General features: G+C 42.0%; 1 protein-coding gene across 8 annotated transcripts in view; it reads right to left on the bottom strand.

The window, feature by feature from the left end:
• Positions 1-25,932, bottom strand: part of LOC142472374 (uncharacterized) — a 70,228-nt gene that overhangs the window by 31,113 nt on the left and 13,183 nt on the right. For 3 of the 8 annotated variants that reach the window (XM_075579480.1, XM_075579476.1, XM_075579477.1), the window contains exons 2-15: positions 23,335-23,413; positions 23,169-23,221; positions 17,824-17,938; positions 7,035-7,148; positions 5,751-5,786; positions 5,392-5,445; positions 4,762-4,797; positions 4,399-4,452; positions 3,770-3,805; positions 3,408-3,461; positions 2,779-2,814; positions 2,421-2,474; positions 1,792-1,842; positions 1,433-1,486 (exon numbers count right to left, since the gene is read on the bottom strand). In XM_075579480.1, the coding sequence (XP_075435595.1) occupies positions 1,433-1,486; positions 1,792-1,842; positions 2,421-2,474; positions 2,779-2,814; positions 3,408-3,461; positions 3,770-3,805; positions 4,399-4,452; positions 4,762-4,797; positions 5,392-5,445; positions 5,751-5,786; positions 7,035-7,148; positions 17,824-17,893 (649 nt within the window). In that variant the 5' untranslated portion in view covers positions 17,894-17,938; positions 23,169-23,221; positions 23,335-23,413. Of the gene's footprint in view, positions 1-1,432; positions 1,487-1,791; positions 1,843-2,420; positions 2,475-2,778; positions 2,815-3,407; positions 3,462-3,769; positions 3,806-4,398; positions 4,453-4,761; positions 4,798-5,391; positions 5,446-5,750; positions 5,787-7,034; positions 7,149-17,823; positions 17,939-21,290; positions 21,310-23,168; positions 23,222-23,334; positions 23,414-25,932 lie in introns of those variants that run through there. The other 5 variants (XM_075579479.1, XM_075579483.1, XM_075579482.1 and 2 more) reach the window with 5 other exon arrangements.

A 25,932-nucleotide genomic window follows, 5' to 3' on the forward strand; every position in this document is an offset into this window, starting at 1 on the left:
ATACATTTTTGTAGTCATATTGATTTTTATCAGCATGATTGTCTACATTCTTATGCTTTTACTGCAAGTTTATTAAAAGGAAATTGAACATACACAGAGCCCCCTCTATACACATACACACTCTGCAACCCCCCTCTATATACAAAAACACATTCTGCAGTCCCCCCTACACACTCTGCAGCCGCCCTCCTCTACACCCACAAAACACACACACAGCAGCCCCCGTCTACAACCACAAACACACAAAACACAGAAACATACTGCAGACACACACACACACCATAACACACTCTGCAGCAGCCATCCTCCACCATCTACACACACTGACTGCAGCCCCCCTCTACACCCACAAAACACACTGCAGACACACACACCAACAAAACAGACTGATGCCCCCTCTACATCCATAAAACACACACCAGCAGACCCCCTCTACACCCAGTGCAGCCCCCATGTAAACCCACATACACACAACACTCTGCACCCCTCCTCCACCCACAAAACACACACTGAAAACACACACACTGCAGCACCCCTTCTACACCCACAAAACACACACTGCAGACACACACAAACCAACACTCTGCCAGCTCTACATCCACAAAACACACACAGCACACACACTATGCACCCCTCCGCCACCCACAAAACACACACTGCAGCCCACCCTCTGCACCTACAAAACACACACTGCAGAGATACACACAAATCAACAAAACAGACTGCCACCTCTACAGCCACAAAACACACCAGCAGCCCCCTCCCTACACCCACTGCAGCCCCCTGTAAACCCGCACACTGCAGACACACATACACCAAAAAAACACACTCTGCACCCCAACTCCACCCACAAAACATACACTGAAGACACACACACTGCAGCTCCCCTTCTACACCAACAAAACACACACAGCAGAAACACACCAACAAGGCTCTGCTGCCCCTTCTACAGTCACAAAACACACACCAACAAAAGACACACATCCTAATAAAACACTCTGCTGGCCCCTTTACACCCACAAAACACAAACGCACAAACCTTTCCCCTCCCTTTTCTGTACGGAGCTCTCTGCAGGAAGGGTGAGGGAAGAATGAGTGCCTTGCTGGTGCCTTCTGTCCAATCACCTCCCCTGTCTAACAGCAAATTTTGTTCTTTGTGAATGAAAACTGAAAGCTGATTGGCTGAAAAACTTGGCAGGGTGCCAAAAATTCCGGGCCATTACTGATTGGATAATGCCCGGCATTTTAACCAATCAGAGAGCAGGTATTTCAATAATACCCATATTTTACCATCTTTAGCCTATAATGTATCTTAATCTTCCAATGTTAATTGTCTTCTGTATTTTCCCCTGTGTAGTTCTCATCATGGGTTAGAGGGTTGTCCCTTTGTTCTCTCCAGTGTATAAATCATGAAGTATGGACTACAACCGACCTTTTTCCCCTGTTTGTCCTGCCTCTCCGGGGTCCCCTTTAGATCCTGTTTGTTCTAAAAAATAATATAAATTGTCAGATTGTACATTATGTATGTAAGTATCCATCACTTTCTTTATACAGCTTCTGTTACATCAGAAGGTCTGTGTATGATGTAGCTAATTCCTGAGCAGACACATTGCTAACAGGACAGTAGTAATTAAAATATTTTTTAGTATCTTGCTTAAATAAGTTTCAAAATGGTTTCAAACGTTATTCAACTATTATGTGTTTTCTTTTTCCAAGGGCATATCTAGGCATTCTAATATAGAAGTCACTGCCTGTAACTTCCCTGAGGACGTGCTTTTCTGGAGCCCTCACCTTTTTGTCCTTTTATTCCTGCATCGCCGGCTTCTCCTATACCAAAAAAAACTAAATATAATACAAAAAAAATGACTCTATAGGTTTTTGGGCCATTCATTTATCAGCAGAGGGTCTATCCAGTGTTTTAATGGCTAATAAGCATCAGTAAGGAGGATTGACTATTACTTTTAGGAGGGTTACCATATGACTCCTAGGAAGCTATGGGCCAGCTCTCCAAATACGCTCCTTGTGATTTCTCTTTGTTCCTTAATTTATTTATATGATGTGTTATTTAATGTTGCCTATAGCTTTACATACTGTAACTACTCCCCACAGAACAGACGCAAGATGGGCCATATAGAGGGATACATTTTTGTTAAAAGTTTTATATTCAAAATTCCTTATGTTGGAAGCAGACTATCAAAGTCTGACTGACTAAGAAAGTGATGGAAGTATTGGGCTGGTTAGTATAAAGGGGTGGTCTGGTAGGACTACCGTTTTCTACAAGAATGAATGTATACTATATCTTAATCTTCCCATGTAAACCTTCTCCTGTATTTTCCCCTGTGCAGTTCTCATCATGGGTTAGAGGGCTGTCCCTTTGTTCTCTCCAGTGTATAAATCATGTAGTATGGGCTACAACCGACCTTTTTCCCCTGTTTGTCCTGCCTCTCCGGGGGCCCCTTTAGATCCCGTTTGCCCTGAAAAATAATATAAATTATCAGATTGTACATTTTGTATATAAGTATCCCTCACTTTCTTTATACAGCCTCTGTTACATCAGAAGGTCTGTGTATGACGTAGCTAATTCCTGTGCAGACACATTGCTAACAGGACAGTAGTAATTAAAATATTTTTAGTATCTTGCTTAAACAAGTTTAAAAATGTTTTCAAACGTTATTCCACTATTATGTGTTTTCTTTTTCCAAGGGCATATCTAGCCATTCTAATACAGAGGTCACTGTCTGTAACTTCCCTAAGGACATGCTTCTCTGGAGCCCTCACCTTTTTCTCCTTGTATTCCTGCATCGCCGGCTTCTCCTGAACAAAAAAAACAAAATATAATACAAAAATTAATGAGTCTATAGGTTTGTGGGCAATTAATTTATCAGCAGAGGGTCTATCCAGTGTTGCAAAGGCTAATAAGGATCTGTAAGGAGGATTGACTTTTACTAGAAGGAGGGTTACAATTTGACTCCTAGGAAGCTATGCGCCAGCTCTCCAAATGTGCTCCTTGTGATTTCTCTTTGTTCCTTTATTTATTTATATAATGTGTTATTTAATGTTGCCTATAGCCTTACATACTGTAACTACTCCCCACAGAACAGACGCCAGATGGGCCATATAGATGGATACATTTTTGTTAAAAGTTCTATATTCAAAATTCCTTATGTTGGAAGCAGACTATCAAAGTCTGACTGACTAAGAAAGTGATGGAAGTACTGGGCTGGTTAGTATAGAGGTGTGGTCTGGTAGGACTACCGTTTTCTACAAGAATGAATGTGTACTATATCTTAATCTTCCCATGTTAACCTTCTCCTGTATTTTCCCCGGTGTAGTTCTCATCATGGGTTAGAGGGCCGTCCCTTTGTTCTCTCCAGTGTATAAATCATGAAGTATGGACTACAACCGACCTTTTTCCCCTGTTTGTCCTGCCTCTCCGGGGGCCCCTTTAGATTCTGTTTGTTCTAAAAAATAATATAAATTGTCAGATTGTACATTTTGTATGTAAGTATCCATCACTTTCTTTATACAGCCTCTGTTACATCAGAAGGTCTGTGTATGACGTAGCTAATTCCTGAGCAGACACATTGCTAACAGGACAGTAGTAATTAAAATATTTTTAGTATCTTGCTTAAACAAGTTTAAAAATGTTTTCAAACGTTATTCCACTATTATGTGTTTTCTTTTTCCAAGGGCATATCTAGCCATTCTAATACAGAGGTCACTGTCTGTATTGTAACTTCCCTGACACATGCTTCTCTGGAGCCCTCACCTTTTTGTCCTTGTATTCCTGCATCGCCGGCTTCTCCTGAACCAAAAAAACAAAATATAATACATAAATGAATGAGTCTATAGGTTTGTGGGCAATTAATTTATCAGCAGAGGGTTTATCCAGTGTTGCAAAGGCTAATAAGGATCTGTAAGGAGGATTGACTTTTACTAGTAGGAGGGTTACCATTTGACTCCTAGGAAGCAATGGGCCAGCTCTCCAAATGGGCTCCTTGTGATTTCTCTTTGTTCCTTTATTTATTTATATAATGTGTTATTTAATGTTGCCTATAGCCTTACGTACTGTAACTACACCCCACAGAACAGACGCCAGATGGGCCATATAGATGGATACATTTTTGTTAAAAGTTCTATATTCAAAATTCCTTATGTTGGAAGCAGACTATCAAAGTCTGACTGACTAAGAAAGTGATGGAAGTACTGGGCTGGTTAGTATAGCTGTGTGGTCTGGTAGGACTACCGTTTTCTACAAGAATGAATGTGTACTATATCTTAATCTTCCCATGTTAACCTTCTCCTGTATTTTCCCCAGTGCAGTTCTCATCATGGATTAGAGGGCTGTCCCTTTGTTCTCTCCAGTGTATAAATCATGTAGTATGGGCTACAACCGACCTTTTTCCCCTGTTTGTCCTGCCTCTCCATGGTCCTTTTTAGATCCCGTTTGTTCTGAAAAATAATATACAGTACATTGTCAGATTGTACATTTTGTATGTAAGTATCCAGCACTTTCTTTATACAGCCTCTGTTACATCAGAAGGTCTGTGTATGACGTAGCTAATTCCTGAGCAGACACATTGCTAACAGGACAGTAGTAATTAAAATATTTTTAGTATCTTGCTTAAACAAGTTTAAAAATGTTTTCAAACGTTATTCCACTATTATGTGTTTTCTTTTTCCAAGGGCATATCTAGCCATTCTAATACAGAGGTCACTGTCTGTAACTTCCCTAAGGACATGCTTCTCTGGAGCCCTCACCTTTTTCTCCTTGTATTCCTGCATCGCCGGCTTCTCCTGAACAAAAAAAAACAAAATATAATACAAAAGTTAATGAGTCTATAAGTTTGTGGGCAATTAATTTATCAGCAGAGGGTCTATCCAGTGTTGCAAAGGCTAATAAGTATCTGTAAGGAGGATTGACTTTTACTAGAAGGAGGGTTACCATTTGACTCCTAGGAAGCTATGGGCCAGCTCTCCAAATGTGCTCCTTGTGATTTCTCTTTGTTCCTTTATTTATTTATATAATGTGTTATTTACTGTTGCCTATAGCCTTACATACTGTAACTACTTCCCACAGAATAGACACCAGATGGGCCATATAGATGGATACATTTTTGTTAAAAGTTCTATATTCAAAATTCCTTATGTTGGAAGCAGACTATCAAAGTCTGACTGACTAAGAAAGTGATGGAAGTACTGGGCTGGTTAGTATAGAGGTGTGGTCTGGTAGGACTACCGTTTTCTACAAGAATGAATGTGTACTATATCTTAATCTTCCCATGTTAACCTTCTCCTGTATTTTCCCCGGTGTAGTTCTCATCATGGGTTAGAGGGCCGTCCCTTTGTTCTCTCCAGTGTATAAATCATGTAGTATGGGCTACAACCGACCTTTTTCCCCTGTTTGTCCTGCCTCTCCGTGGTCCTTTTTAGATCCCGTTTGTTCTGAAAAATAATATACATTGTCAGATTGTACATTTTGTATGTAAGTATCCATCACTTTCTTTATACAGCCTCTGTTACATCAGAAGGTCTGTGTATGACGTAGCTAATTCCTGAGCAGACACATTGCTAACAGGACAGTAGTAATTAAAATATTTTTTAGTATCTTGCTTAAATAAGTTTCAAAATGGTTTCAAACATTATTCCACTATTATGTGTTTTCTTTTTCCAAGAGCATACCTAGCCATTCTAATACAGAGGTCACTGTCTGTAACTTCCCTGAGGACGCGCTTTTCTGGAGCCCTCACCTTTTTGTCCTTGTTTTCCTGCATCGCCGGCTTCTCCTGTTCCAAAAAAACAAATTATAATACAGACATTAACAACTCTATAGGTTTGTAGGAAATTAATTTGTCAGTAGAGGGTCTATCCAGTGTTGCAAAGGCTAATAAGGATCTGTAAGGACAATTCACCAACCGGACAGTAGTAATTAAAATATGTTTTAGTATTTTGTTTAAACAAGTTTAAACCTTTTATTTAACATTTTTTTTTTTGCTTTATATTATTAATTAAATGTTTTTTTCTTACATATGGAAAATCCACAGTTATTTATTACCTATATAAGTCTGTTACAGAAGTAACCCACGGGTGCTAGCAGTATCAAACAGGATAGTCAATGAAAAATAGTGAGATCTGCTGCACTCCATAAAAATAAAAAAATAAATATAGTTACCGGTGCTCCTGCAATCAGGGATAGCCTGTATGTGATCCAAGATACAGTACATGAAAGTAGAAAAGCATCACAGGGCACTGCGGATTTTTAAACTATTTGGTGCAATGTTTCGTATACTGTAATATATCATGTGAAAAATGAATTTCTCCTCAAAATCAGACATAAAAAGGTTACCATACGAAGGGGCCACGTTGCTCCCCATGACTGTTCCTGTCTTTTGTAACTAAAATGGTGTTTTCAAATGTAAAGAAATTTTTATACAGAATAGTAACTGCAGGGATGAAGCTGATTAATGGATAATTAACAGAGGGTGTTATGGGGATTATGTGGACTACTTACGAGACACTATATGATGTTTATCTTATGCCACTTTCTCACATGATTAAGACCTATGTAGGTAGAAACGCACACCACCAATTGGCAATAAATAGAATAAAAATCTGCAGTGCCCTGTGATGCTTTTCTAGTTCAAATCCACAATTATGACATACAGTATATACATTTATGTAACAGCAATTCATTTTTCTTTACTACATAATTATAATATTATTTGTATATACAATATTATTTTAACATTCATAATAGCAATGATGGGGCTGTGGTACTACATGGAGATGGTTTATCATATAAGTAAATAATTTAGGGTAATTGTTTAAAGTGTTAAACATTTTGTCTAAGTTTTTTCCCACTAGTATTGGCATTGATTCTGAAGATATATACTGTAGACTTGTTGTAGGTTGTAATATCCTTTAATATAATAGTGGGTACAGAACTTTCAAAACTAGAAGTCTATTCACACACTATTGCTGGTCCATCGAAATCTATGGTGGTTCCTAATGTGTTTTGTGGGAGCCTTACTCACCGTTCATTCCTGATGATCCAGGTACCCATTTTTGGCCAGAACACAGTGGGATTCCAAAGCACTCTCTGAGGATGGTCAACATATTTGAGTATCCAAGCCCCACAACATTCCCATCTGTGGGCAGATTCAAGCAGTGAATTAGGAACAGAGTGTTAAAATAGATCAGAAAAGAAAGGATGTGGGGAAAGAATGAAGTTGAAAGAAATAAAAATAAGCACATTGAACATGAATAGGAAAAATAGAGGCCTGAGCCTGCAATCTCTCAGAAATGTTTAACTCTTATTTAACAATTGCAGTCCCATTGATTATCTGAAGACATTTAGTGTGGGGGAGTTTCCAGAGAACATAATTGGATACCCTTTGTCTACAGTAACCTAAAAATGTTTCCTTGCAAAACCAAGACCCACAAGCCTTTTCCAGATCATCTTTAGTTAAATGGTCACTTTATCTGTCCACAAATGCATTTGTGTTCAGAAATCTACCATTCCGCACTGCTCACTCCACTGAAACAGCCCTCACCAAAATAATTCATGACCTCCATGCAACAAAAGACAAAGATCATTACACTTTCCTCATATTACTCGACCTCTCTGCAGCCTTTGATACTGTGGATCACCCTCTTCCACTTCACATTCACCATACTCTTGGTATCTATGGCAAAGCTCTATCCTGGATCTCCTCTTACCTCTCCCATCGTACTTTCAGTGTTTCATTTGCCAACACCACCTCCACCTTTGTCAATCTCTCTGTGGGTGTACCCAAGGGCTCTGTCCTCTGACTTCTGTTCTCTCTTTACACACTTTCTCTAGGTGAGTTTATAACATCTCTTGGGTTCAAATATCACCTCTATACTGATGACGCACAAATGTACCTTTCAACCTCTGACCTGTCACCTGCTGTACAGACCAAAGTCTCCAAATGTCTTTCTGCTATATCAACCTGAATGGCCCTCCGCTGACTCAAACTTAACATATTCCAGACGGTGCTCCTCATACTTCCCCCCAAGCCTGGCCATACTGCCCCCAATATTACTATTGGCAGCACTATTATACACCCAGAATCCCCACTGCTTAGGGATCACATTTGACTTCTTCGATACATTCTCCTCTCACATACACAATGTAGCTAAAACCTGTCACTTTTTCCTCTGTAAGATTGCAAAGATACACCCTTACCGCTGTCCCTCTACTGCTAAAACTCTAATGCGGGCCCTCCCTTGTCACGAATACTCAACCTTGTACTGTCCGGCCTTCCTGCCTCTCACCTGTCTCCCCTACAATTTATCCTTAATGCTGCTGCTAGAATAACTTTACTCTTTCCTACATTTTTCTCAGTGTCTCTCCTGCTGAAATCTCTCTCCTGGCTTCCTATCAGATCCCTAATTACTTGCAAAATTATCCTGCTCACGTTTAAAGCTACATACTCTTCTGCCCCTTCTTACATTTCAGCCCTAATTTAATCGCTATATACAGTACCTGCCCGACTCTTGTGTTCTGCTCAAGGATGTCTTCTGTCTAACCCTTTTGTATCTAAAGCCCTCTCCCACCTAAAACCTCTCACTCACTACCCCACACCTCTGGAATGTCCTTCCCCTATACATCCGACTGGCCCTCTCTCTCTCTCCACCTTTAAGGCCTATCTAAAAACACACTTCTTTAACAAAGCATATGGGTAGCTCTGTGGCTGATTCTATACATCACAGATGCACGGACCTTGAACCCTTGCAGATGCACTTACCAGAACACCCTCCTTCTGTCTCTGTAAGTTCTGCCTAATTACCACTTAGACTGTAAGCTCCTTGGAGCCGGGATCCCCTTTCCTATTGAAGAGCTTATTCCCATTATGTTATATTATTAGGTCGTATATTACTGCTGTGTACATAAATGGCGCTATATAAAGATAGCAAAAAACGGAAGATTCAGGGCTCTACGGATTTAAAGAATTTATTATATCACATACACAACGTTTCAACCATCAGAGGGACCAATCGGAGATCACGTTATTACGTGATGATGTCATCGGGAAGATTGGCGGACCTTGATGAGCGCTCGCGCATGCGCATCAGAAGGGATACCAAGATTCTCAGATGTAGAGTCTACAGGATTCACAGGGAGGCGGGACCGCCGACAGATGACGTCATTTGAAGACGACGGGGACCCGGATGTGCGCATGCAAGCGCCAGGCACCATGGACTGAGACATTTCACTGGAGAGTTACCGTATCCTTTTAGGTATTTTCACCTGGGTTGGGGGCTATATATTGTGGACATTTTATTGTGTATGCTATCTTCACTTGAGAAAGACCACTTTTTGATGGTTGAAACGTTGTGTATTTTATATAATAAATTCTTTAAATCCGTAGAGCCCCGAACCTTCCGTTTTTTGCTGACCTTGGAGTCTTTCATTGACAGGGACTCCCCTGGATCAGGAGCACCGGTAACAGCAAGTATCCGTTCCAATTTTCAGTTTTTGGTGTGCAGCATTTATTCTGTTTTTTGCTATATAAAGATATACATACATAAATACATACGGCCTCTTGTAACCCTGAAAATTAATTTCGAGGATTCTGCAATGTTTACTGTGACTGACATTCTCTTAGGCCGGTGTAGAATTTAAATCTCAGTCTATCATTACCAGACCTCTCTTGTAACAATAAGTAAATTTAAATGGGGAAAATCAACCTGTTGAAGTGGGAAGACTCAACCTATTCTCAACATAAAGAAATGGATATCTTCTTAAAGAGATGGTTAGGGGGGCACATGCGCGATGGGAAGGTGAATGGAGGCTTAGTGGCAGAGCTCCGTTCCCACCGGCGCCTTTAAATCAAATTGTTGCAGCAACAGCGGGTGATCGTTATCTATTCCTCCACGAAAGTGCCCCTAAACACATAGGAATGGCAACGGGCAAAGCTCTATGGAAAAAAAACAGCCAGTCACCACTTATTTTAAAAGTAAGAAGCCACCAAAAACAAGTAAAGCAGGGACCCCAGCACCACCAACCTGTTCAGACCCAGAGATGGAGATTGCGGATGATGATCCTGAACCGGAGGATCATGAAATCATGCGGCGCAAGGACATGAAAGAATTTTGTACCCACATGAAGAAATTCTTTAAATCCGAGCTGTGGGCCCTGAGAAAGGATGTGGATGCGCTGGGAGAGAGGACTGATGCCCTGGAGTCCAAATCGGATGAGACAGCAGGGGCCCCAGCACATACACAAACTCAAATTAATACGCTAACGGACAAGTCAGAATACTGGAGGACAAAATAGAGGACGGCAAGGACAGGGATCGGAGATGCAATATTAGGCTGCGGGGAGTACCCGAATCTATCACCGATCCTGAAGAATTCTCAACAAGCTGGCTGGAACATCTATTCCCAGACAAGGCTGGAGGGGATCTCATACTGGACAGGGATATAGTGATTCGCTTCCATCACTACCGTGTCAAGGAGGAAACCTGTAGAATCTCCAGAAAAACCAAAGTCATGGAGTTCCAGCAGATTAAATTCCAAGTTTTCCAGGACCTGTCCCCTGCTACCCTGGCTAAAAGGCGAGCTCTAGCCCACGTAACAACAACCCTAAGAGACCAAGATGTACGTTATCGTTGGCTGTTCCCCTGTGCCCTGCTCGTGTTAAAAAATGGGGTAGGTCACACCCTCAAGAACGTGGCTGATGGCGAGGATTTCCTCAAACGTGTGGGTGTTTTGGAGCCTTCTCTAAGCCCTCCTAGGCTGACGGCAGCCAAAGATGGCGTCCCGGCTCCCACGTGGAGCAAAGTAGGTACCGTCCATGCGGAGGTCCGTGCTACAGAGATAGCTGCCAGCTCCCCTTGAGTGAATCACACGAAATACTAGTCTCTCAGTGATTCGGACAATATTACCTGAAAAGAGGCAATGAGAACCAACCGGCCGGAACGAAACTGGATGAAGCTCGCTCCCCCTCTGAGCACTGGCAGCGGATGGATAGCCCAATAACTCTATCTACGACCCGCATGTGTTTTTTGATCGGCGCCCATCTTACCTTGCTCCTTCCTCACGGCAGGCGGGAGATCCTCTGACTTTCGCGGGCTATCTGGATGACGTCAACGAAAAGCTCCACCATCTCGCGAGACTTTGATACTGGCACTCGAGGCAGCGGCGCCTGCAAATGATGTCACATCGCCGGATTGCGCAAGGAGAGATGGCAGAGCGAGCCTTATCAAGGAGGAACAACACAGCTCACGGTCCCGTAGGGGACACAGTGGCAGGCGAAAGGGGCATAATCCGCGGGCATTGACCGAAAGCTGCGGCACCCTTCACATAATATAAGAGGGTCGAATCTGCCCTTTCAAGGCCCCTACCGACACCTAACAATCCCCAACCAAAGAGGAGGGGAAAGGGGGGGGGGAAGAGGGAGGGAGGGGGGAGGAGGAAAGAAGGAGCGAAGGGGAGAGGGGTTTGAGGGAGAGGGGATACAGGGTCGGGGGGAAGGAGGCAAGGGTAGATGGAGAAAGCTAGCCCTAGGCAATCCATTCCAAGATTAGTAGCAACAACATTATTACCCCCAGCCTACTACCACACACACCTCACAGCCCCACTAGTAGCTATAGATTTATTATAGTTAGATATATTAGAAATATTGGAAGTTAAACATATCTCCTCCCCCGCAATACACATACTAGGCTCTAGGAATGGGTAGTTAATTATAGTTCACTCTCACCAGCGTAAAAAGGGTAACATATAAAGCAGAGGGCAGTAATAAGCATAGGGTCAGGTACATGTAGGTTCTCATCCAGGTTAAAGTTAGTTATCTTCGCTCTGGTTAATTGTTCACATAGTTTAGTTTGTTTATACTGTTGTCCCCAAGGGCTGCACTTAGGCAATGGGGGAAAGTTCTCTAATGTTGACTATATATAAGATCTTGTTATAGTTACCAGTGACGAGCTGTGCAGAAAGTCTGCTGTTCATACGGAATGGCGCCGGTGGGATTACCCATGTCGGCGCGCAGGTGTTTCCATTTCGGTCCCTGAAAGCAAGGGATCGCTTACAAGTCCCAGGGAGGGCAGGTCCCACCAGGAAAAGAATGCTGGGACAGCTGCCCACTCCCTTTGGCGGAAGAGCCACACTCGGGGGCTCCCGAGTCGGGCTCTTGTTTTCCTTTGTTTTTTGTGATTTTATATTTGATCTGTTTCTTTTGTTTAATATAAGTTTTCTTCCTTTTGTATTCTCCTGTGTTTTGTCTTACCTTCCTTTTCCCTCCGCCCTCCCCCGCCCCATCCCCCCTCAATCTCCACACAGCAGGAGATATCAATTCAGGTGCGACAGGGGTGTTATCGATCAGGTACATAGCTCAGACAAGGTCTTACTCGGTTCGAAGAAAGACAACTCAGGTGAGTGGACGAACGTTAAGCTGCTACGACACACAATCACTATATGATGGTGTTCACTATGAAATCCCATAATGTTAAGGGCTTTAATAACCCAACCAAAAGAAAGTTAGCATTCTCAGATTATAAAAGGAAACAAGCAGATATCACATTTTAGTAGAAAAAATACCCCTAAATTCCTAGATAGAGAGTTTTTCCAGGTTTACTTGTCCTCAGCCTCCGTTAAAAACGGGGGGTGGCCATATTAGTTAGAAATAAGACTCCATTTGTCTTGCAGTCAACCAAACGGGACACACATGGTCGGTATATAATTATCACTGGCACAATCCGAGGCAAATATATCACCCTGGCCTCTGTGTATGCCCCTTGCGAGCAGGATGCGTCCTTCTTCTATCACTTCTTTAAGATTCTAAACTACACAGCTAGGGGGAGTGTCCTGCTCGCGGGAGATATCAATATGGTCATGCAACCACATATGGACAGATCAGGAGGGACAGATGCATATAACAAGGGAGCTGGGATCTCGCTTCGCAGAGACCTCAAAGCCAATCAATTAACCGACATCTGGAGAGAGTTACACCAACAGATAGAGACTACACATTTTACTCCCATCCACATAGCTCATACAGCAGAATTGATTACTTTTTTGTCTCATGTCAACTGGTTCCTATGGTCTCCCGGGCTGGGATCCATGATATTTCATGGTCAGACCACGCACCGATAGAGCTCAGGTGCAACAATATTCAGGCTGTTAGACCTGGAGCGAACTGGAAACTCAATGAATCAATACTAAAAATCCCTTAAATATGTGAGGCTATTGGTAATGAAATAAAACAATTTTTCCATATTAATCTAGGCTCGGTCAACTCCCACCTAGTATTATGGGAGGCTCATAAAGCAACACTGCGAGGCACACTAATTAATATCACAGCCAAAAGAAACGAGAGAGAGATGCCAAAATTATCACGCTCCAATCTAAATTGCATTCCCTCTCTTTAAAACACAAAAACAACTCAGATCCTCAATCCCTACAAGATATAAAAGACACCAAAATTGAGTTAAATCTCCTATTGACTTCCAGAGCTGATAATTCACTGAGTTGGTCTAAGAGGAAATTTTACGAAAAAGCAAACAGACCGGACACAATGCTGGCGCGTATGCTACGAGACAGGCAGTCTAAATATAACATCCCAGCCATACGCTTAAAATCTGGGACCACCACAGCCAACCCGACGAAAATAGTAGAAGAATTTGGCTCATTCTATGAATCTTTATATAATAGGGAGGTGGCCCATAACCCCAAAATGAATGGGGCATTGCGAGATTTCCTAGCCAGCTCAAACCTAAGGAGATTGACAGATACAGATAGAGAGGCCCTATGTGCAGACGTCTCTATTGAGGAGCTCTCACAGGCTATTAAAGAACTGAAACCATCAAAGGCTCCTGGGCTGGATGGCTTTTCGGGGTTATATTACAAGACATTTGCCAAACTGCTCGCCCCGAGGCTGCTCCAAGTGTTTAACGCAATTTTAGCGGGAGCTGCCATCCCCAGGGAGATGTTGCAGGCGTCCATATCCCTAATTCATAAGCCTGGTAAGGATCCGCTGGACTGCAAAAGCTACAGGCCAATTTCGTTAATTAATAAAGATATTAAATTATACGCCAAATCACTGGCCAATAGACTCTGTCATATCCTACCAGACTTATACACCCAGATCAAGTTGGTTTTATTAAAGGTAGGCAGGCAGCGGATAATACCCGACGATTTATTGATCTGATAGAATTGGCTATTAAAACAAAAGTATGTTATTAAGTCTGGATGCAGAAAAAGCTTTTGATAGGATAGACTGGCCTTATCTAAAGGAGACGCTTGCGGCATTTGGCTTTGGAGATTGGATGAGTGAGGTGATTCTTGCACTTTACTCAGGCCCTACCGCCAGGGTCATACATCAGGGCTACCCCTCACTGCCATTTCAAATAAAGAGTGTCACGAGACAGGGTTGCTCACTATCTCCTCACTTATTCACCCTTTGTATCGAACCACTGGCGGCACAAATCAGAGGCAATCCAGACATCTCGGGGTTGAACGCTTACTCACAATCTCATAAAGCGGCCCTGTATGCAGATGACATCCTCTTGATTGTTACAAAACCCCTCACCTCCCAAATTTATTTGACCTGTTAGACAGATTCTCGAGGATCTCAGGGTTCAAAATAAACCAGTCTAAATCTGAGGCTCTTAGCATCAATCTCCCTAGACATACTGAGAAACTATTACAACTGAATTTCAAATTTAATTGGCAAAAGAAATGTATCAAATACCTGGGAGTCCACATCACTAAAGACATTATAGGCATCTATAAAGCAAATTATCCCAATCTGATTCGGACTCTAAAATCTGATTTACACAGATGGACCACTCTGAGAATTTCCTGGATAGGTAGGATACATAGCGTTAAAATGAATTTACTCCCCCCGTATCCTCTACCTCTTCCAAACACTGCCCGTACCACTCAAAATGAAGGATTTACTCTCACTTCAATCTGAGATATCTAATTTTATATGGGGAGGAAAAAAACCGAGAGTAAATAAATTGAATATGAAAAGACCTGTATTGGCGGACGGACTAGCAGTGCCCTGTCTGTTATCATACTACAAAGCGGCACAATTAAGTCAAATTGTTCAATGGCAATCCAACCCAAATTCGAAACGCAGGGTGGAGCTTGAAAGCGCTGCCTGTTCCCCATTGGAACTTCGCAGCTTGATTTGGTTGCCCAAAACAGCGCAAAAATTCCCTGCCACATCGCTGCCACACCGCTCTCCTCAATAACCAACTCACTATCAATCTGGGAGGCAAATAAGATGAGGCATTCCCTCACGACAAAACATACCATGATGACCCCCTTATTGAACAATTCTATGTTCGCTCTGGGCCTAATAGGTACTGCACCGACACACTTTATTCGAGCAAATACCCAGTATGTACCTGGCAGATACCTGGAATGCGCCGCTCCTCACCTCTGACAAGCCCCGTTGCGTTTGCCTTCCCAGCCTGGGTTCATGCCTGGCTGACGGGCGGCTGATCTGTTAAATGATAATGATTAGGATTTAATAGGCTGCAATGCTTCGCGTGTCTACCAGATGGCATAAATTCATGAATTGTAATGCAGTATATATATATATATATATATATACTGTGCAGTATTGCAGCCAGCGGGAATAAAATGCTTCAATCCCTGCTTGGAAAATACCTCAATGCACTCGGGCAGAAAACAGTCACAAACCTCAATACACCCGGGTATACCCGAATTCGTGGGACTAGCCGAGCTCGAATAAAGTGTGTCGCCAGTGTAGTAATATCTTAATCTGGAAGCAAAAAGGTTAAAAACGAATTAAAGACCTGGAGGGTTATAATAGGAAGATTAAAACATTCGATCATATCAGACTAGAAAAGGACATGCCTCACTCAGAATTTTTTAGATATCTCCAGGTCAGAGCATTCTACAATAAATTTGACCCATATCCCCCATTGACATCCTTCGAAAAGCTCTGTCTGGCAGTTATATGGAGAAGTGATCGGTTCAGCTACACAGGGGCAACAAGTACCCTCCTTCAGATCCCAATGGGAATCATATTTGGGGGAAATCTTTGAAGATGAGGAGTGGAATGCTATATTTCTAGCAACAGCAAAAAGCTCCATCTGCTACACTCTCAAGGAGAACGCATATAAAGTCCTTATGAGATGGTATCTCACCCCGCTGAAATTATCAAGGTTTGTGCCGGGTTGCTCCCCGCTGTGCCCAAGACAGTGCGGGGGAACAGCAGACCTGAACATATGCTGTGGTCCTGCCCGTGGATCTCCCCAATATGGGATCAATTTGAAATTGGATTCAGAGGATTTTCGACCTCGAAATACCAGACAATTAATGGGCCTTACCATGGCAAATAATAACCTAATCGCACATTTTGCAATAGCCACGCGGTGCAAGATTGCAGCATTATGGAAACGCCCCAACATCCCAACTATTCCAAAGATTCGGAATCGAATGTGGTTTATATGCCAGATGGAGAAGTTAACGAGTTTAGTTAACGACACTGGCACCAATTTTCTAAAAGTCTGGACGCCACGGTTGGCTCAGACAGATATCCCAGGGGTTGAGAGAGAATCAATTTGGCTATGATAGAAACAGATGCACTCTTCTTGGGAGGGGGGAATTCTCTCCATTTTAGAGACAGGACACGGACCAGCAGCACCCCAGAGTCGTCAAATTAACGCTGAGTTGGAACTGTCTACAATAAGCTTGACCGCAGCCTCGACCGCATCATAAGAAGAATGAGGAGAAACACCAGACATTACCTATCATACCCCTCCACCTCCTTTCCATCCCCCCTCCTCCTCCCCCCCCCTTTTTTTTGTGTGTGTGTGTGTTCGATGATATATCAATAATTATTAGCAATATTATTTTATTACCTTATTGGTTATACCATTCACAAGCTTGTTCAGTTAACTTGCTAGTTCAAAGTGAGCCGTCCGGCCAAGTAGGGCTCGAAAAGCCGGGCGGACTCACCCAACATGTGTCATATGTTTAAATCTCTTGCAGTCATACAAGAATTTATATGTCATGTTCTGTTGTACTATATATCTGTAATATTCAATAAAAAAATTTTTACGTTAAAAAAAAAAAAAGAGATGGTTAAATAGAGAATCAATATCAATACTACACTTAAACCGAATTGTCTGGGCTAATATTTTCCGTAAGACTAGAAATATATTGTGCTTCATCAATATTAATAATTGTTATTAGCTGAGAAACTGTCAGTGTTTAAGACTAGAGCTGAGCTTTTAAATCCCTCATTACTGCAGATGTCCTGTGAGGAGTGGGTTTTAGACTTCTACGGCTTTTAGGTTGGTTGTAAACTATTTATTATTCAGTGATCTTCAAAGTCCAGTTTTCAATTTGTGGACACTGCACCAAGCCCAATGTTATTTCCAACGCCCCTGAAACATCTGTATCCTGATGGAAAAGTACACACTAGCTCCAGGTTGTGTTTTGCTTAATTGTTTTTTTCCTTTCTTTCACATAAAGGAATATAGATGCATCTAGCCTCATTATTCCCAGTGGTAACACAACATATCCTGTTGTAATGCAGAATATCACAGAGTTTCCATGTGATTCAATGGCAGTGATGATGCCCATAACCCATCAGAGGGAACAATGAAGCCTACTACACCTGTAAATATTATCTCGTTAATGTACAATAAAGATATATTTTTTACTTAAAAACATACATTGTAAATTAGGCACCCGATGTGCAGGGAACGAATGTGACAGGTCATAGAATCCTGAACTCAGATCTTTGTTCAGAATCTAGTGGAAGAGTCACCAGAATCCTAAGTCTTGTGTAAATGTTTGTCAGTGACTTACCTTGACATGCGTCGGCAGCATTACAGAGCGTGGTCACCAGCAAGAATACGGTGATTGCTGAAGTCCACATGATAGTTGCCGGTTGGTTGGTCCCTTCTTTCCTTCAGGTCCTTCACTGGATTGTTGTTTGATCAGAGAACAGACGAGCTTATCAAGACATTTTGATAACTCCTCACTATCTAAATACCTCCACTTTCATATCTATAAAGACTATTGCACAATTTCTACACAAAGTATTTTCTGTCCCTCTTCTGTTGTTCTCATTATAACTTTTGTCATAGTTTCGTACCATTTAAGGCAACCTCACCCTGTTATTTATAGTTTTGTTTTGATGCAGTCCTTGCTGCAAGAGATACCCAGCCACAGGGAGGTGGTGACATGTTTGTTAACTTTATGACATTTTGAAAATTTTACACCAACATTGGGTGACGAGTAAAACGCAACATAGAAAAATTAGTTGTTACGTGTATCTGATATTGTAGGCAAACATATTTTTTTCCGTGTAACCCATGTCTTTTTCCCAGGAGCGACCCTATACTACTTCAGGATCTGAAGGATTAGGAGTTCTCAAACATTTCAGTGTTAATAACACCATCAATATATTTCTGAATATAGAAAAAGAATAACAGAGTCCCAATTATCAGTGTGTCAGTTTTTTTGATAAGACAATATATATATTAGTCATAAACAGAACGGTATCATCTATTTATTTTTTGATTATTGAAGCTCGGCTAACACGGTACTGATACCTCTACATATATATATATATATATATATAAAAGAGAGAGAGGAGAGAGCGCACACCCCATAGTTTAAAACTGTAAATTTATTGATGGGAAGGGGGAGGGAGGGGGAGAAAATGCACTCACAAGGGTACAAGAATAAAAAGCATTGCGTGATTATATCACCACCATCCGGTATCTGTGCTTGAATCAGAAGTCCCTCGATCTCAAGGATGAAGGGTCCACGATCTATCAGGATGTCCAAGGTGTGTGGATAAAACCGCAAACCGTTCCAGAGATCCCAGAAAATGTCTTTGTGCTGGAAGGCCTCTGTGATGTTATGGCGCTGGAACCGGGCTGTCCTTGTGCTTCCGTGATGACGTAGTGTCTCTGCGTGTTGCGTAATGACGCTCCCTGACGCGTTTCGTCACACACGGGTGACTTTTTCAAAGGGCCCTTTGAAAAAGTCCCCCGTGTGACGAAACGCGTCAGGAAGCATCAATACGCAACACGCAGAGACACTACGTCATCACGGAAGCGCAAGGACAGGCTGGTTCGAGCGCCATAACATCACAGAGGCCTTCCAGCACAAAGACATTTTCTGGGATCTCTGGAACGGTTTGTGGTTTCATCCACACACCTTGGACATCCTGATAGATCATGGACCCTTCATCCTTGAGATCGAGGAACTTCTGTTTCAAGCACAGATACCGGATGGTGGTGATATAATCACGCAATGCTTTTTATTCTTGTACCCTTGTGAGTGCATTTTCTCCCCTCCCTCCCCCTTCCCATCAATAAATTTACGGTTTTATACTATGGGGCGTGCGCTCTCTCCTCTCTCTTCTACAGATTCCTTACGGATGTGGTTAATCCCTTCGAGAGCGGCCGGAGACCCCTTCTACCAGCATCAATATTCCATTGTTGGACATTTTTCCAAAGGACTGGTTTTACCCTTTTCTTTAATATTTTTATTTGTTTATTTTGGCTAATCACTGTTGTTGTTATAATAGGTTGTGTATTCACATTCATTATACTTTATTTATTTATATACACAGGCACTTTTACATTTTGATATACATCAATATATATAATTAGTTTTACTATATTCATTCTATTTAATACCCTTGAGGCGCTGCTTTATTGTTTTTTCGTTTGTCCCATATATACAGTGTTCGACAAACCTATACATTTGCTCGCCTCGGGCGAGTGGATTTAACCCCCGGGCGAGTAAATATTGGCCCAAGCAGCACACGTTTGGTACTAGGTGGCGAGTAGATTTTTTTGTGTGGCGAGTAGATTTTTTGGTGATTTGTCAACCACTGCATATATATATATATATATATATATATATATATATATATATATATATATATATATATATATATATGTCAAAATAATCATATCAGTTGATTAGAGGACATACAGTAAGTGTTGTACACCTGTGAGTTTGATTAAATGCTCTGTAAACAGTGAACAGTAAGCTCATTTGTAAGGGTATATATAATACCTGGATCTGGAGGATGATGAAACCAACTACTGCTTGTGAGGGCAGTTATTGCTATTATCTCCTCCTGTTCCACAGGATATTTACCCTAGAGAATATTGGATATATACATTTATCTTCATCCACATGAAAAAATGTCAAGTGCTGTACTCACAATTATGGTGCAAACTGTCCTCAGCATCCAGCCAAATAGTAGTATCAAGGAGATCCAATGAAGGAGCAAAAAGTGGAGCATAGACTTTGACAAAATGCTATTGCAGCGCGAAACGCGTGAAAGTATACAGTAGAGGCAGCGATTATTCTAACAAAAACCAGTGGCAATTCCCCAAAAGACCCAGGTACACCCAGGTACATTCTGAATACATTTCCTTAAACTAGCCCCAGCATTTTTGCATTGATTAATGGCCTATCAGATTAACAGCGGGGTCCCTGGCAGTCCCATTCAAACTGAATTGTATCCCTGCTGTGTTAATCCTATGGGTCGTTAGTCAATGCAGAAATGCCTTAAACGTGCCTCAAACTAGCCCAGAACATACCCAGCACATACCCTGAATGTAACCCGGCTAGTTTAAAGCAAATGTTAGAATAAGCATTGCCTCTACTGTACCTGACACCCACACAATAAAATGAATTTGTAATCATATGTGGTTTCCCTAGCCCCAGTTTTTGCACATGCTGTGCTCCGCTTTTTGCGCTTTGATTGGATTTCTCCTTGATATTTCTGTATATATGTATAACAGTGTTTTTCAACCAGAGTTCCTAGGAACATTTGAGTTCCCCTGGCGTCCCTAGAGGGTTCCCTGCACTTTTCTGTTCATTTGAAAATCGTATCAAATACAGAAGACTTTACAATGCATCTGATCATAGAGTTGCTATTAGACATGGTTGGGTTCCTCAGAATTTCACATAGGGTTCTGTGGCAGGACGGCCGGTAGGCGAGGTCAGAAAATAGTCCACACATGTAGTTTCAGGTTAAAGCACATATTAAGTGGTTTTATTTCTTCACCACCGAACTAAACATTTGGGCACACCGTCCCTTTAAGGCAACACAAACAATAGGAAAATAACATTTACTCCACATTGGGAGAACTTACTTACAATCCAAGCCCTATCTACTGTATCAGGCTACAGAAGAAAAATATAATATTTGCGCCAACCGTATTCAAGTGAATTAAAGACTTCAGTCCCTCACACAGTGTGATCCTGCTGCCAAAGTTTCTTAGAAGTGATTCACCAACCTCTATATATACAATCACAGAAAAGGGGGGGGGATCCTCCGGCGCGTGGTTCCACTTGTGATTCCGGGACACATGCAAAGTGAGAAAAAGAGAGGGACCACAATCAGGAGTGGTTAAAACACAATAGTAAAATGTATGGAGTTCTATAGGGAACACACTTACATTTAGCCAAAACAAATCTTCAATTGGGGATGGGAGGGACTTCTTGATGGTACCTCAAATTAGGGAAGAGAAGGGAAACATAGTATAACACTGTTTATTTAACACAAGAATTAAAAAGAGATTGCAAACTCACAAGCGGCCAATCATTCATGGCATAAAGAGGAGGTGTCTCCAGATTCCACAGATCGTCCTCCTGGATGTTTGGGTATCTATGTGGATTCTGTTCCAGTTGATAGAATGGTGATGCAGGGATACAATTAACAGCAGGGTGGTCTTCCGAGACTTGTGCACAGTCTGGATTTCCTCCCGTTTGTCAATCTCCTTGCCGCAGCTTCCGCCTTCCGTGGAAGACCACCCTGCTGTTAATTGTATCCCTGCATCACCATTCTACCAACTGGAACAGAATCCACATAGATACCCAAACATCCTCGAGGATGATCTGTGGAATCTGGAGACACCTCCTCTTTATGCCATTAATGATTGGCCGCTTGTGAGTTTGAAATCTCTTTTTAATTCTTGTGTTAAATAAACAGTGTTATACTATGTTTCCCTTCTCTTCCCTAATTTGAGGTACCATCAAGAAGTCCCTCCCATCCCCAATTGAAGATTTGTTTTGGCTAAATGTAAGTGTGTTCCCTATAGAACTCCATACATTTTACTATTGTGTTTTAACCACTCCTGATTGTGGCCCCTCTCTTTTTCTCACTTCACTGTATCAGGCTGGCTGGCTGGCTATCTCCAGTTCCCAACCTTTTAACATACATCACAACAGTCAGGAAACAATATTAAAGTTCTTACAGTCCTTTAGAAGAGGGTTGGGAATCCATCTGGCTTGTAGCTTGCATAGGACAGCTCTGTAGTAAGAAACAGCCACCTGCTACAAGCATTGGCTTCCATATATCATCATGCTGGTTGTCAGGTGTGTCTGCTTCCTTCCTGATTGCCAGCTATTCTTACCAGGCTAACCTTCTGAGTGCTGGATGAAGGACTCAGATATATGTTTCTCAGGCATAACTATCAGTACCTGACTTCACCCTGTCAAAGGTTCCTTAACCAAAAAAAAGGTTGAAACCCACTTGTGTAACATATTAATTTTTACATCTAGGTCTAGTATTTTAAGTCATTAGCACTTTTTGTGCAGTGATAGAAAATCCACGAACTGAAATAAAATCTGTGTGAATGTAGTCATTTTCTAATAGTATCAGGGACCACAGGTTTTAAGCCCCTGTTCTCAATAAAAATAGCTGCATCCGGAAAGCAGGACTAACTATTTTACCCCCAATCAGACAAAAGACTCACAATGGACACACATTAAGTATTAATCATCAAAGTGCTACTTTTCCTGACGTAGGGGGAGATGTTCAGCTTTGAAATGTTGATTTTTCCTGCACCATGCTGCTGGTAAGAATACATGATATAATACAGTAAGCAATGTTGATGCGCAGAACATGCAAATGGATGAACCTTAAAGTGCCTTACTGCTGAGCACTTTGTAGCACACAAGGGTTCCACAGAAAAGTGCTAAGCTTTTGCACGCCTCATTTCCTATTCATATGTATGTGATCTGAGGCATACTAAAGCTTAGCACCCCTTTGTAGATTTGGGCCAAAGTGACTTATCTAAATTCACATGGAACTGGATTGCCACCACATTTATTTTCAGTTTTATTGCAGGGGGGAGTATTTTCAGGACCTCAATCAAACACAATTAACTTACAATTTCTGTTGAGCTTATCAAAAGTTCATTAAGCTTCCACAAACGTCTGGAAACTGAAATTAAATAAACAATTACAACAATTTAATGTGTCACTACATAGTTAATTAGTGCATAATTAATAACTTGAATGGAAGTTAATGATATAGATTGTGAGATTAAGCGTTACCTGCGCTGCCACCAGTAAAAGTCCCGAGCATCAGCTTGTAGTTTTCAAGCTCTCTAGGTTGTACGGTATGGGATGGCACCTTACAGATGAAAAATGGAAAAAGGGGGGATAAAATGAGGTTTGATTTACAAAGTATAATATGGTGGATTCAAACAGCCCTGATATGGCCTTGCTGGCAGTAAAGGGAAAAGTTTGAGTAGGAGACAGCTGGTTCAGGAATGGTTTGAGAAGGATCTCCTCTATGTGAGTCATTTGGTGCTAAACATAAGGGTTCAGACACAGAGATTACATTCTACTGTACAGTCTTGGATGTACAAATGGATATTGTCGTGGGAGAGGGGGTTTGGCCCGGTATTAAAGGAGTTACACCCCATTTGGCCACCCCCTGCCCTCACCTGGGAGGCGAGGGGTTAACTGGAATGATGTCCAGTACTGTGTTTATGCCCCTGCTTCAGCACCAAATGTGTATCCCCCTGTGAATGTGTATTTTCCCCATCTCAGTGTTTGCACCAACACCTACACTGGGATCCAGTCGGGAGGGAAAGGGTTCATGTTAATTTTGTGTTTATAGCTCTTTGTTCCTTTTCCTGCCTTTGCAGGCTCCATTTTGCAGTCTCTCCATAAGTCGCCATTGAAGCCCCATGTAACCCTATGGAGATTCCGGCGATTTGGTTCCGATATCGCAGAAGACCTGCAGTTGGCAACCGAGAGGAGTAGTGGCGGTTCCCAATTGAAAGTGAATGGAGTAATGCATTTCAATGGGGATTCCTCGACTCTGACCTCCAGGAACGTGCTGCCAGCTAGCCAGACCACAGAACCACAAAAGCGGAAACTATGCCTTGAGAAAGCTTTGATCAGGTCTTGGTCAAGTTCACCTGGAAAAAAAATTGTTTTGCCCCTGGACCCTAGGAACCCCCTCACTCGACCCCAACCGGGTCCGACAATCAATGACCCCGGTAAAGGGTCGCACTCGCTATGAGGGTCACACCATTGACTAATAGCGGAGGTAAAAGCCGCGAGGTAAGAACGGCTAAGTCAAAATGTGTAGAAACATGAAACACATAACTCCGGTTCTGTTCAGCCTAGAGGGCTGAGATTTGGCACCATGTAGTCATAGTTCTGGCATGACTGCATGGCAAATATCGACCCTCTCGGAGCAACAGGACGTAGTCAGGGTAATGGTTAAGTTTGGGTTTCTGCCATTGACTTCCATGGCAGAGAAAAGCCACTTTTGTAAATGTGCCTTTTAAACTGTATTTGTGTAACTCCGGTTCGGTGGGTCGCAGCGATGCTAAAACTTGGCCACCATGGAGAGTCCTCTCCGGCATGAGGGTCTGGAAATTTTCAGCCCGCTCGGCCCAGCCGAATGAATTATTTTAATATGTTTAGATGTACTGTCTTTTGGGTCTGGTATAAAAGCCCGCGAAAGATATATAGCTCTGTTATATGTTAATGCTCAGGGGGGGGGGGCGGCGACCATTTGTCTACAACAGGCCCCCTGATCAAAGGATTCACCACTCTGATTGTGTATACTAGAACGGAGAAAAGCAGGGCTTGAGTGGTCTGTAAGTGTTGTAATTCACAATTACAGACAAAGGATTTCCTGACCAGATACACGTCTGCCAAGCAAGCGAAACGCGTAAAGTGAACAAGCAGCAGTCCAGAGGTGTACCCTGAATGCCCCAGAGCCCGTGTGGATCTATTCTGCGATCGATCGCAAAACCGGAAGTGACGCGATGGGCCGAACCGGAAGTGACATGACGCGACCTCGGGAGTGGGGTAGATGGTGAACGCTGAAGCTGCGCATCGATATTTACGTGTCTATGCACACAGTGCTAATGTGAGTGCAATAATAATTGCTTTTATCAATACATTTATAGTGAACATGCAATGTTGCACTAAGAGTGTCATTTTTTTCTATTGAGGGTTTGTTCTGCTGATACCTGGGACTTCATGTCAAGCAAGTCCTCCTTTCATACTGCTGAGTCTACATTATTGTATCCACTGCTATCCACTGCTGGACTTTCACTGGGAGATTGTGAGTCCCCAATCGTGATTCTTTATATAGATAGCTGAATCTGTTTAAGCATACTACACTATTATATATTTTTTTCCCACATATGGTGACATCTGCGCTCCCCACAAGCTTCTCCCTACAATTGTTAACCAATACCTGGCACCCAATGTTAGGGTATAGGGCTTGAATCCCATATAAACGAGTGTAAGCCCTATGCCCAGTGTATTCGTTTCAACATCTGAAATAATCCTGATTACCTTGATAAATTGCTAATCCTGTCTTTCATTAATTCATTGCCCCATCCCACGTAAGTGCTATATTCTGTATGTTATTTGTGCAATCTTATGTGTTCACCTTTTTCAAGGAATAAACTTAAATTATCATATCTTAGTCGTGTTCAATTCAAACCAGTGATATTTCTGTATATTATAACCTTGCACAAGCTCCCGTGACAGGCTTATAATAAACTGGTGGTAGCGGCGGTATTGAATTGAATCTGTTTTACAGTTTACTGCGGGACTCTGTAATACAGTAGGAATTCGGGTGAATTGCGAGTTCCTAACGCTAACGATATTGAACAA

The sequence above is a fragment of the Ascaphus truei genome, chromosome 21 (assembly GCF_040206685.1).
Source record: "Ascaphus truei isolate aAscTru1 chromosome 21, aAscTru1.hap1, whole genome shotgun sequence".
Classification (NCBI taxonomy): Eukaryota; Metazoa; Chordata; class Amphibia; order Anura; family Ascaphidae; genus Ascaphus; species Ascaphus truei.